Source organism: Lactuca sativa, chromosome 2, assembly GCF_002870075.4.
Source record: "Lactuca sativa cultivar Salinas chromosome 2, Lsat_Salinas_v11, whole genome shotgun sequence".
NCBI classification, from domain to species: Eukaryota; Viridiplantae; Streptophyta; class Magnoliopsida; order Asterales; family Asteraceae; genus Lactuca; species Lactuca sativa.
In genome coordinates this window covers 217,096,232-217,110,109 of record NC_056624.2, presented here as the reverse complement: position 1 = coordinate 217,110,109, position 13,878 = coordinate 217,096,232, and the positions used below count along the sequence as shown (strand labels likewise).

The 13,878-nt window shown below is 37.9% G+C and overlaps 1 protein-coding gene and 2 pseudogenes across 4 annotated transcripts in view; 2 read left to right on the top strand and 1 right to left on the bottom strand.

Moving 5' to 3' along the window:
- The first annotated feature begins 3,408 nt into the window (after positions 1–3,408).
- On the top strand, positions 3,409–4,784 carry LOC111905695 (receptor kinase-like protein Xa21; annotated as a pseudogene).
- Positions 4,785–9,023: 4,239 nt separating this feature from the next.
- Positions 9,024–10,759, top strand: LOC111905772 (probable LRR receptor-like serine/threonine-protein kinase At3g47570; annotated as a pseudogene).
- A 1,758-nt stretch (positions 10,760–12,517) lies between these two features.
- Positions 12,518–13,878, bottom strand: part of LOC111905696 (uncharacterized) — a 3,254-nt gene continuing 1,893 nt past the window's right edge. For all 4 annotated transcript variants that reach the window (XM_023901403.3, XM_023901406.2, XM_023901402.3 and 1 more), the window contains 5 exons: positions 13,535–13,873; positions 13,376–13,425; positions 13,222–13,284; positions 12,996–13,128; positions 12,518–12,821 (listed from right to left, as the gene is read on the bottom strand). In XM_023901403.3, coding sequence (XP_023757171.1) covers positions 12,805–12,821; positions 12,996–13,128; positions 13,222–13,284; positions 13,376–13,425; positions 13,535–13,873 — 602 coding nt within the window. In that variant the 3' untranslated portion in view covers positions 12,518–12,804. The remainder of the gene's footprint in view (positions 12,822–12,995; positions 13,129–13,221; positions 13,285–13,375; positions 13,426–13,534; positions 13,874–13,878) is intronic.

Sequence of the window (13,878 nt, the reverse complement as noted above, 5' to 3'; positions counted from 1 at the left end):
CCTGAAAGGACCAATATATCGGGGCCCTAACTTGCCCCTCTTCCTGAATCGGATCACTCCTTTCCAAGGAGAGACCTTCAGGAGCACGAAGTCGCCGACCTGAAACTCGAGCTCGGACCGGCGTCTGTCCGCATAACTCTTTTGACGACTCTGAGCGGTCAACAACCTCTGTCTGACCTGCTGGATCTGCTCTGTCGTCTGAAGCACAATCTCGGTGTTGCCCACGCTGCCCTAATTCTCCCCAGCAAATAGGGGTTCGACACCTCCTCCCATACAACAGCTCAAAGGGCGGCATGCCAATGCTCAAATGATGGTTGTTGTTATAAGAAAACTCCGCCAAGGGAAAATACGTGTCCCAACTCCCGCCGAAATCCAACACACATTCCCGGAGCATGTCCTCGAGCGTCTGAATCGTCCGCTCACTTTACCCGTCAGTCTGTGGGTGGTATACGGTACTAAAATGCAGTTTCGTACCCAATTTCTCATGAAACTTCTTCCAGAATCTGGAAGTGAAATGTATATCTCGATCTGAGACAATCGAGATCGGCACTCCATGCCGCGATACCACCTCTATCACGTACATCTCTGCCAACTTCTCCGCGGAAGAGCTCTCACTGATGGTCAGGAAGTGAGCACTCTTCGTCAACCTGTCCACAATCACCCAAATTGCATCAACACCCCTCGCGGTCCTTGGCAATTTAGTGATGAAATCCATGGTATACTGTTCTCATTTCCATTCGGGAATCTCTAATGGATGCAACTTACCATGTGGACGCTGGTGCTCGGCCTTCACCCTGTGACAGGTCAAGCACCTCTCTACAAACCATGCGACATCCCTCTTCATACAGGGCCACCAATAATCCTTTTTCAAGTCTAAATACATCTTAGTGGCCCCGGGATGGATCGAGAATTTCGATCGATGGGCCTCCTCCATCAAAATGGTACGCGTGCCGCCCACGGACGGTACCCAAATCTGACCCTGAAATGTCATAAGCCCCCGGCTATCGGTAACTAATTCTGATACCAGTCCGACAACTCACTCTCCCTTCTGGCTTTCTGGCTTCACAGCCTCAGCCTGGGCCCCAAGAATAGCATCCAACACAGGGGTCACCACTGTCAATCTCAAACAGACATCTCGTATTGGGGCGCCCTCCACCCTACGGCTCAATGCATCGGCTACCACATTAGCCTTGCCCGGGTGGTACAGGATCTTACAATCATAATCCTTGACCACGTCCAACCACCTCCTCTGGCGCATATTCAGGTTGGGCTGATCCATCAAATACTTCAAGCTCTTGTGGTCCGTGTATATCGTACATCAAACCCCATACAAATAATGTCGCCAGATCTTGAGAGCGAACACTACCGCTCCCGGCTCCAAATCATGAGTGGGATATCTTAACTCATGAGGCTTAAGCTGCCTCGATGCATATGCAATAACATGCCCCCTCTGCATAAGCACCGCTCCCAATCCGGATATCGATGTATCACAATAAACCACAAAATCTTCCTTCCCTTCCGGAAGAGCTAACACTGGTGCTTCGCATAATTTCTGGCGAAGTGTTTCGAACGAGGTCTGCTGCTCCGGACCCCAAGAAAACGCAACACCCTTCTGGGTCAACTTGGTGAGTGGCACGACGATCTTGGAGAAATCCTTAATAAATCTCCGATAATAGCCGGCCAAACCCAGAAAACTCCTGATCTCGGTGGGTGACCTCGGCACTTCCCTCAAATGCTCCTCATGTTGCTCTCTAGATCTCGAATACACCAATATGTCGTCGATGAACACGATCACTGAGCGATCCAACATCGGTATGCACACCCTATTCATGAGATCCATGAATACTGTCGGTGCGTTGGTGAGTCCGAAAGGCATCACCACGAACTCGTAATGCCCATAACGAGTCTGGAATGCTGCCTTCTGGACGTCCTCCTCCCGCACCCTCACCTGATGATACCCAGACCTCAAATCGATCTTGGAGAACCAAGATGCTCCCTGCAACTGATCAAACAAATCATCGATCCTCGGCAATGGGCAACAGTTCTTGACCGTTAGTTTATTCAGCTCACAATAATCAATGCACATCCGTAGCGAACCATCCTTCTTCTTGGCAAAAAAGAATAGGCGCCCCCATGGCGAACTGCTCAACCTGATAAACCCCTTCCCCAGCAGCTCTTGCATACTACTCGCCGAGTCTGTTCTTCGGACTCGGCGAGTTCATGCCATGCACAAACTCAAAACAACTTCTGAGGTCAGATCTGTTCCATACAATCATAGATCTGGCCTCCCCAAGCATGATAATCACGTAAAGTTCGGACCTTGGCACTCATTTAACATCTAAATGGTCCAAAATGGTGATTTAGCCCCAAAAATGACATTCCTAACCCATGGCTCCCAAAAGTACTTCCCTGGACTCGACGAGTTCCACCTGGCATGAATCGCGGGGCCACCCCGACTCAACTCACCGAGTCTCAAGAACAACTCGGCGAGTTCCAACTTGAACTCAGACCCCTGACTCTCCCTGACTCACCGAGTCATTCCCCCAACTCGGCAAGTCCACTCACTGAGTGATTAACGGGCAACCTTCATACTACTCGTCGAGTCTGTTCTTCGGACTCGGCGAGTTCATGCCATGCACAAACTCAAAACAACTTCTGAGGTCAGATCTGTTCCATACAATCATAGATCTGGCCTCCCCAAGCATGATAATCACGTAAAGTTCGGACCTTGGCACTCATATAACATCTAAATGGTCCAAAATGGTGATTTAGCCCCAAAAATGACATTGCTAGCCCATGGCTCCCAAAAGGACTCATAAAGCTCCAAGGGTTAAGGCCTCTGGACCTCTTTGGGTCCAGATCCATAACACAAACTCGAGAAGGGACCAAATGCTCTACTTAATCCACCTCTAAAAGGGTTAGAAAACCCTAACACAAAGGATCAACATCAAAACTGAAGAAGGTCCGAGAATAATACCTCAATACAATCTCTAAGAGCTCAAAAACCACCAAAATCGCACCTCCTTCAGCCTCCTCTTGCCTTGAACACTTCCTTCTTGCAAAAACACCCACAAAAGTTCAAGATTGGCCTCTCCTTCCTCACAAACGCTCTAGATCTCTTTAGGGTTTCTCTCTGGGGGTTGGTGGCTGCAAATGACGGCCATAAGGCCCTTTAAATAGGTCTCAAACCCTGGAAATTATGGTTTCATTAAACAGCATGGACTCGCCGAGTCCACTCGAGAACTCATCGAGTCCAACTGTGAACTCGCATACGAATCCGCGACCATACTCGGCGAGTTTAGACGCCAACTCGCCGAGTCCCCCCACAATATCCAAAAAAAAAATGAACAAAATATAATACTTGGGAACCCGGATGTTACACCTACGAATCATCAACACATGAACGATTCATGAGAGTATCATATAGTCAACTTCTCAAAGCTACCAACGGCTTCTCCAAAGCCAATTTGATTGGAAAGGGTGGTTTCGGCTCTGTTTATAAAGGAATACTTGATCATTGTGATAGATTTGTTGCGGTCAAAGTTCTTCATCTTCAAAACCAAGGTGCTCACAAATTAAAGCTTTATAGCAGAGTGTGAAGTGTGGCGGAGTATTCGACACCGGAATCTGGTTAAGATAATAACTTCATGTTCAAGTGTTGACTACCATGGAAATGACTTCAAAGCTTTGGTATACGAGTTCATGCCCAATGGGAGTTTACATGATTGGTTGCACTCAAGTGCAAGTGATTCCAGGCTCAACCTTCTTCAAAGAATAAAAATCCTCCTTGATGTTGCATCTGCACTTGATTATCTTCACAATCATTGCCTGCCAACCATCGTTCACTGTGACCTGAAGCCTAGCAACATTCTGCTAGATGATGATATGGTGGCCCATGTTGGAGACTTTGGTTTAGCTCGATTTCTTGGAGCAAATTCAAACAAAAACAACACAAGTGGCATTAGAGGAACGATCGGGTACACACCTCCGGGTAAAGTTAATGTGTCTATATATTTATTTAAATATTGCCATTTCCTAAAGTAATTGCTTATAAGTTGCAGAGTATGGTGTGGGGAGTGAGATGACAAGTAGTGGAGATGTCTACAGTTTTGGAATACTATTATTGGAGGTGATGACAGGGAAGAGACCCACAGACAACATCTTTAACGAAGGCCTTACCCTTCATAAGTTTGCACAAATGTCTTTGCCGGACCATGTAACCGATGTTCTTGACGATGACCTTCTAAATTTTCTTCAAAAGGAGGCTATTGCTACACAATGTACGGAAGAAAAGGCAAAGAAAATAGAGGAATGCTTGGCTTTGACCGTCAAAATTGGAGTATCATGCTCTGTGGATTTTCCGGTGCAAAGGATGAATATTGAAAATGTTGTCCATGAGTTGCAACAAATTCTGGATATGCTTAAATAAATTTGAGGTGCTATGTTAGTCAATATTCTGGTTGTTAAGAGTACCAAGTGATGTCAGACGTTGACAAATACTAGATTTTATGATATCCAATTCTTTCACAATTTTTGCATGTACTTGTCATTTGAGCATATTAAATTTTTCATCATTCTCTCAAATTTGTCTATGCAACTTTCTAAAAGAAAAAACCTTAATTCATGTTACATCATCTATGCAAAAAAGCCATGTACATTTAGACGAAAATCATGAAATGGTAAACAAGCAGCTGATCGAGTAAGTAGTCATATGATTTTGAGATACATTTTTAATACAATGAATTGCATTAAAGAAATTTTTAAACCGGGAACCCTAAAACACCTACACACAAAGTAATACCTGTTCGTAGTAGAAGTGGGTAATTTTGAAAAGTTCCCTTTTGCAGAAATGAGCAATTTGAAGGAAACAGATCATTCTTCCTCTGTCTCTACATATCGAATCATCAAATGAAACAAAACTAAGCAAATTAAGTTGTTTCATTTTACTTAATGGACTTAATTAATGGGTATATATATGTGGGTGTTGTCTTGTTACTTAATAAAGAAAAAACGAATTAATAGAGAAAGATGAAGGAAAAATACTAATCAAAGATAAGCATTCAAGAAAATTTGTTAGCGGTGATTTGGTTGAAAGAAACATTTTCACAAACAGGTGGACTACAACAGATTCGCAAGAGTAATACATGATTCCAGCCAATACCTGACCGAATTGATATCATAGAGTTATAAAAGATACAAAAGAGAATGGATATGTGATAATTGACCATATATCTATTCTCCAAACCCCCAAAAACAAAAAACAAAAAGCATTTATCCCGTAATGTGTATCACTACTACTGTTACTATCACAATTGTTTATAAAGAAATATTCATTGAATCCTCATCAAAAGCAATCTAGATTAAAAAAAAAAATATATCAAGAAATATTCAGGGTGGAAAGGGGAGGATACAAAGCAGATGATAGAAAATATGGAGAAATTGGGGATGAGAAATTTTCCTTTAGCCTTGTAACAGAGAAACATAGCATGAATGTTCGTCAATAAGAATCGCTTCCAAAAAAGAATTACTGAATCAAAGCGTTGAGGCTAATCAGGGAAAACTAAGGCAAAATAACTCAACCTTCGGAATTGTTGATTGGAGATCAAACGAGAAATATTTTTTACTTGATTCAACCTTCGTCGTCTTCCCATCTATTTGTTTCCTATAACAGAGAGATAGATGAACACAGAAAGGAGAAGGAGAGGTGCAAGTGATTAGATTAAGAGAAAATCAAGTCATCAATTTCTTTCTGGAAGGTATCCCAACTGGTGTGGCGGTGGAAACAACGTGTCCCTGTTTCGGTGAAAGAGCCTTGCCGTGTCTTTCTTTAAGCCTCGTTCACGCGCTGTACGCGCTTTTAAAAAAGTTGGGCTCTTATTATATATAGTACAGAGATGAGATATATACCCTCAACCTTATTATTATATAAAAAAAAAACGTAGCCTCCATCATCATCGTACTCCTTCTGTCCAAAGTTTTCTCCATAACATATTCCCGATCACTCCGGCATCAACGTATCAAGTAAACTTTCCCTTTATCCCTTGTTTGTTCTTTTTCTTCTTCTTTCTTTATATCTTCTTTGTATGAGTTGATGAATTTCTTGGATTTTTGTATCTTCTTGCATCAACGTATAGCCTATAGGTTTTCTCCATTAATTACTCCTGCATTCCATGTAATTTTTTACTTTGTGTAGTCTTAGAGTTATATTAATTTTGCTGCTTTGATTTGGAAGGAACCGATCAATTGCTTTTCTTTGATTTCCTCTTAAACACGCAAACCTTATACACACGTTATGCAGTACACTGTGGTATCCTTTTTTTTAGGTTTCCTACCAGTAGCATAAAACGAATCACCCGCCAAAACAATAGTTTTTAACTCTCAAACTGTAGAAGCAAACATATTACGAACAAACGTATTTTTCTTTTACTGCACACAAGTAAAAGATTTTACTTCCAATTTTTGTATTATAAAAAATTCATAAGTTCAGGAATTTATTTCATCACGACAAATTATCATATATTGATGATGGTAGTTATGACCTTTTGAACATTTAATGACACAAAGTTCCTAATTACCATAGTTATGCCATTTACTTAAACACGGGAACTAGATGTCACTGTTTGATGTTGAAGGATTTGGTTATTCGTTTACATGATTTATTTTTCCCGTTTAGATAGCATTTGCGTTCTGTGATCACGACACGATCAGTCGACTTAGGGATTAACATCGATAGAGCAATTTACCTATGCGATGAAAATAGGTTTTATTTTGAAACGTAATCCGTGAATTTAGGTTTTGATGTTATTTCAATGTATAGTTTTCGAGTTCCTCTTGGATCTTTTTTTGTTGGTTAAGTTATGGATTTGTTTACGTTTCCATTGGTGTTTGTATTCATGAATTAACGCCTGAATTTGAATTTTGGTGTAGATAGATGGCTGCTACATCCAAGACTCTGATCTGCACCATCCACTCGTGTCGCATACTCAGCCTTATCAACAGTATTTTCAGAATCAAGCCAATTGTCGTAGTGTACAGATGCGATGGAGCCAGAAAAACTCAACAACATTACACGAGGTACGCCAAGCAGATCTTGGATAATTAACCCGAGGTGCATGGGAGGACACATTTTCATTTGAGTACAATTTGGCCATAGAAGCTGTGGAATATTTGTTGTTTGAGCTTGAAGACATGTTGGGCAATGTCTATGGCCATGGGAGGATTGACATAGTGGACCCTCTACCTTATACCACTACGATTCAACTCCTCAACTCCAAAGGAAAACTAGTAGGGAATTTGAGGATCAGTCCAAGATTGGAGGAACACACAAATCCTATTCCTGTGCAAGCTAGGACTAGCAGCCCTCAACCAAAGTCAGGAGGGAATCACAACAAGGCTTTGAAAACTCCCTTAGTGGATACAGATTTGTGGCTCATGGTAGGTGTTGTTGATTAGTAGTTAGGATTTGGCGGCTTCAATAGAAAGAGAGGAGGCACAATCATGAACGAGAAAGTTTTGTGTTTTTCTTCATCTAAATAATAAATGTGATGTGGTTGAAACTATTTTTCTTTCATTTCCTTTGGATATGTTTTGTTTCTACACTGGAACCATATTTCTTTCAGTTAAAGGCATCCACAATGCATTGAACTCTATAAAGTTCAATGGAGTGTCACATCATCATTCACTATTCCATACAACTCTATTCATTTTTATCCCACAACGCATTAAACTCTACAAATTCAATGGAACATATTAAAAAATATTTATTTAAAGATTTAAAGATTTTCCTTTTTCCCATTGAAAAGTTCAATGGTCATTGAATGCTAAGGTGGCATTTCACAATAGTGGAGTTGTATTCATTGAATGACAAGTAGGCATGATACCTCATTCAACTCTTCCATTAAACTCCCTATTGTGGATGCTCTAAGTAGCAAGTACCAATTGTTTTCTATTATATTTGTTGTTGACTTTTGAGTGCTCCCTTGTTATGATTTGTTTTTCTCGAAAAAACGTTTCATTGATTTAGTTTCAAAAAACTTCCAAGAAAAAATAAAAATTTCCTATCTTCCTCAGCTATGAAAATCCTACCTAATATCACACTAAATTTCTTGTTCTTTTATATACAATCTATATTCACAACCACTACATCCGTGTTCGGTTTCTGTTAACCTGATCGTTGTTTCCCTAGTGCTCATCACTAACAATCCAACTTTCGCCTAACGCCTTTGAGTTAGTTAGATACAAATTTTGTGGCACCTTAGACACTTCAATGTTTGAATATTGAAATATGTATATTTGAATACAAATATGAGCTTGCTTATAATATATGTGTTTTTGTGTTATTTTTATTTGGGTTATTTTTCTTGTGGGTAGACTTAAAGCCTTATTCTTGTGTTGCTAACATTAGACCTTCATCGGAGTATGTTTCTACTATTTTATATTTATTTATTTATATATTAAATCTTTCTCAAAACAACCTGTTTGGGTCGCTTCCAATAGAGGTTGGTGAACTAAAGTTGTTGAGTTATCTAGATTTATGTGATAATATTTTGTCACGTGAAATTCCTAGTAGCATTGGTGGTTGCACTAGCCTTGTATTCTTATCCTTCAAAGGCAACTTATTTAAAGGCACCACACCATCTTCATTAATCTCCATGAGAGGAATTTCAACACTCAATCTCTCTCATAATAATTTGTCGGGCCAAATTCCTCAATTCTTTGAACGGTTGATCTTATTAGAATATGTAAACATGTCTTTTAAGGGTTTTGAGGATGAAGTACCGATGATTCAGTGTTTGCCAATGCAAGTGCATTCTCTGTTTTGGGAAACAATAGGCTTTGTGGTGGCTTGGCTAAACTTGGGTTACCCAAACGCAAGGAGACACGGAAACATAAGAAAAGGGTTCCTATGTTCATAATAGTCATTCTGGTTGCAACCACACTTTTTACTGTATTGTGTTTAGTGTATGCTTGGTGTAAGAAAAAAAGGCCAGCCTTCTCGATCATCATCGAGGGACGAACTATTCATGAAAGTATCATACAGTCAACTTCTCAAGGATACCAATGGATTCTCCAAAGACAATTTGATTGGTGAGGGTGGGTTCAGCTCTTTTTACAAAGGAGTCCTTGATCATGATGATACATTGTTGCGGTCAAAGTTCAACATCTTCAAAACCGAGGTGCTCACAAAAGCTTTATAGCAGAGTGTGAAGCATGGTAGAGTGTTCGACACCGGAATCTGTTGAAGATAATAACTTCATGTTCAAGTCTTGATGTCCAAGGCAATGACTTTAAAGCTTTGGTATACGAGTTCATGCCTAATGGAAGTTTATGTGATTGGTTGCATTCAAGTGCAAGTAAATCCAAACTCAACCTTCTTCAAAGACTAAATTTTATCATCGATGTTGCATCTATACTAGATTATCTCCACAATCACTGTTTATGGATCACTATGACCTGAAGCCTAGCAACATTCTATTGGATGATGATATGGTGGCCCATGTTGGAGACTTTGGTTTAGCACGATTTCTTGAAACAAATTCAAACAAAAAAGGTACAAGTGGCATTAGAGGAACAATCGGGTATGCACTTCCAGGTAAAGTTCATGTATTCCTAGATGCTTATACTTATTGGATAATGTCATAAAAAGCCTTAAGTTTGATAGAAAACATCGGTTTACCCTTCGACAGATTTTTGGTTCATTTATGCCACAAACTTGTCATTTTTTTGTCGGTTTTGCCCTTTTTACCTGTAATTACAGGTTTCCAGGTTACCATAAATTATTTTTTGCAGAAAAACCCTTAAGATTATAAAAGTATAAAATATAAATATATATTCAAAATTTGATAAAACAAAATGGTTTTTAAAAAATTAATTGTCAAAGTTTATATCAAACTAATATAATTGTATTTATATTATGAAACCAAAACTAAAACATATTTTTAGCTTTACATACGGTAAATTTTATATTTGTTCGATATAAACTCTTTATATTTAAATTTTAAAAAAGCTACCTAGTTTACCAATATAAAATTTATTGTACGTAAAGCTAAAAATATGTTTCAGTTTTGATTTTATAATATAAGTCCAGTAAAAACTTATATTAGTTTGATATAAACTTTTGACATTTAAATTTTTAAAAACTATCTAGTGTTATCAAATATTGAATATATATATATATATATATATATATATATATATATATATATATATATATATATATATATATATATATATATATATATATATGTTTATAATTTTAAGTGTTTTTTTGCAAAATATTTGGAAACTTAAGGGTTTTTTCGCAAAAAATAATTCAGGGTGACCTGGAAACCTGTTATTACAGGTAAAAAAAGGCAAAACCGACATAAAAATGACAAGTTTGCGGCATAAACGAACCAAAATTTGTCGAAGGGTAAAACTGATATTTCCTATTAAACTTAAGGGTTTTATGACATTATCCCTATACTTATTTATGGTGATACATTTTTTCTAAAGTGATTGGTTATAAGTTGCAGAGTATGGCATTGAGAGTGAGATGACAAGTAGTGGAGATGTCCACAGTTTCAGAAAACTATTGTTGGAGGTGATGACTGGGAAAAGGCCGAAAGATGCCATCTTTAACGAAGGTCTTACCCTTCGTAAGTTTGCAGACATGGCCTTGTCGGCCAATGTAACCGATGTTATTGATGATGATCTTCTTAAGTTTCTTCAAGAGGATGTTATTGCTAGGAAATATACATTAGCAATGCAAAGAAAATAGAGGAATACTTGTCTTCAACTGTTAAACTTGGAGTATCATGCTCCATGGAGTCCCCACAACAACAGATGAATATCAAAAATGTTGCCCATAAGTTGCAACATATTATGAATATACTTCAGTAAATTTGAGGTGCCATGTTAGTCGATATTTTGGTTGTTAATCATTAAATATGGATGTATTTGAGTATTTGATGAATCTTGGATTTTGATGGGTATCAAATGTAAAATAATTAGAATTAATTTATAAAATATGGCAATCGTTTTTAAGGAAAAGTTAACGCTTTGAGGTACATGTAAAGAAATGAAATTATGGGACAAACTGCACATACTGAAACTTTGAAAAATATATAAAACCCATTTATTGGTTTAATACTTTTCATTATGATGGAAAGAAGAGACAAACTCAAATGGCAACGTGAAGAAGTGGTTGCCCACCTTCACAGATCATACTATTTGGTTGCGTCTGGATGATTCATATATGAATGGTGTAGAGGCCTCGATGATATAGATGTTTTGTATGAATTTGTATCTGAATGATAAACTAATGTTTGTTAGGCATCTAAACGTGTACCTCTAAATGGTGAAAATGTCCATTTTAAGTTTTTAACCCTTTAAACTATTTTTTTGCATACAAATTTTACATCATACAGCATTCAATTAGACATCATACAACATCCAAATTTGACATATACGGATCCTTAGATCACAATATAACAAATTTTATAACAATATCTCACAATAAATTCGTTCGATTATCAACCGGATCATAAAATGATGATATAACTCAAATGTGTTGAAGAATTAAGGTCAAGGTTGTACAAGCAAGATATAAAAGAAAAACATATCAAACATATCAGAAACATGTACCTTCATTAATGAAATTATAGATTTTTACAAGAAATTGGGGAGATTGGGGAGATGATGGGAATGAGAAATGGCCAAAGAAAAGGGGATTTGGAAGGTCGAAGAAAAAATTGAACCTCGTTATCATTGCTTCCCAATTTTCTGGGTTCATTTTCCTATTCCACATTGATTTTACACATTACATGCACCCTGTTTTGTTTATGGTTTTGGATCATTGGGTTTCTTGCGATCCTACTTCTAAAACATTGTTTGAGATAAATAATAAAGCACCAATTTCTAGCAGAAGAACATAAATCAAGCACCAATTTCATATAATCAAGCAGAACATGTTTTAGGGCCTGAAAAAAACGACCATAAAGATTGGCCTGAAAAAAATCGATCAAAAAGAAAGGAGCATAAACTTACCGGCGAAGGGGGAGGAATCGAGGGTGGAGGTGAAGAAGGTGAAGGCGGAGCAGCGCGGCTGGCAGGGGAGAAGTTGTTGACGCTGAGAAAAATGGAGAATGATGGAGGAGGGTTCGATGTGTAGTGGGGGAGAAAGAAAACACATGCGTGTGTTATGTTAGGGCAAGGGTATTAGAAGTATTTTTTTTCATTCAGATTCATTCTCACCTCTTCACGATCCAGACCATTTTTTGCCATATCTGATCGGTTAAGAGGGTAAAAAAAACTTCAACCAAACACTCTAAATCTGAACAATCCAGGGCTAGTCTCTTAACAGGATCATTAAGAGGAGAAACAAACAGCCCCTTACATAAGATGAAGTGTGAAGTGATGTCAGCCCTCCTTGACAAATATTAGGTTTTATGATATCTAAATCTTTCACAATTTTCCATGTGCTTCTCGTTTGATCATATTCAATTTTACACCATTCTCTCAATTTTGTCTAAGGAACTTTCTAAACAATAAACCTTAATTCATGAATCATGTTCATCAACATCCGTTTGTGCACGTAAAAAAGCCTTGTAAATTTAGACAGAATGATAAACAAGTTACAAGCAGCTGATGAAGTAAATAGCCATATAATTTGAGATACATTTTTTATACAATGAGATCATGCATTATAGAAATTTCTAAATGAGGAACCCTAAAAACACCTAGACGCAAAGTGATACCTGTTTGTACTAAAACTGAGTGGATTTGAAAAGTTCCCTCAAAAATGAGTAGTTTGTAGGAAACAACTCATTCTTCCTCTGTCTCTGCATATGATATCAAATCATCAAACAAAATTAAGCAAATGAGTAGTTCATTTTTCAGTTAATGGACTTATTGCACATAGAACTTAATCTGGTAAGCTATATATGGGTACATTAAATGTTAATGTACATAGAACTGTACAGGAAAAAGAGAAGAATATTTAGAAATTTGGTTACCATGTATTGCATCCATGTTGTTTTCCTTGAAAACACCAAGGGGTGAACCATGAACTGACAGAAGCATCTCACCCTGTTTTGGAAGCCTTAAAGTTTTAGGTGTCACACCAACAGACAACCTTTGACTCGTCACCTGCAACCATAACACCTCCAAAAATAAATATATAAATTATAAAAAGTAAAATCCATATAACAATGATACATTAAAAAGTAATATATTATATACCCCAGGAGTTTGCATAGATTCTTCAAAGCCAAGAATATGAGTTTCTGATGGCTCCTCTAGAACCTAAAACATGAACCAAATAAGAAAAACACCCAATAACATAAAAATAATGAGAAAACTTTTCTCATATCAAAATGCATAAATAACAACATACAAAATCCTTGATTTGAAGATTATCAGTGCCAATGAAGCTGCTCATTTTCCCTGCCACCAAGATAAACAAAACCATTGATTCAACTGTTTATAAAATGTAAATAAAGCCATAAATGCAAAATGAAAATTGAAACCCTTATTGCATACATACACAGCTTACCATTTTTACTTAAAAACTCAGAGCCACCAACAGATGGCATTGCAGTAGAGCAGTCAGGATAAGCCATGGACATATGCTGTAAAAATGAAGTGATCATGTTTCCTCCATCACCTGTGTTCATGGACAAATCATCACCTTTATCTTTCCATTTAACTTCAATTGGTCCATCTTTCTCAGTTCTTGACACAGTTAAGTTTGGGAGATTTCCCTCAAAATATTCAAGTAATGGAGTCTGAAGCTGTTCCTCTCTTATATTGGATTTCATCAACCGCAAAGCAGTAAGTAACCTCTCAATCTCCACATCCCTAATCGTCCTGATTGCAGCACGTTGAGGTTCAACTGAT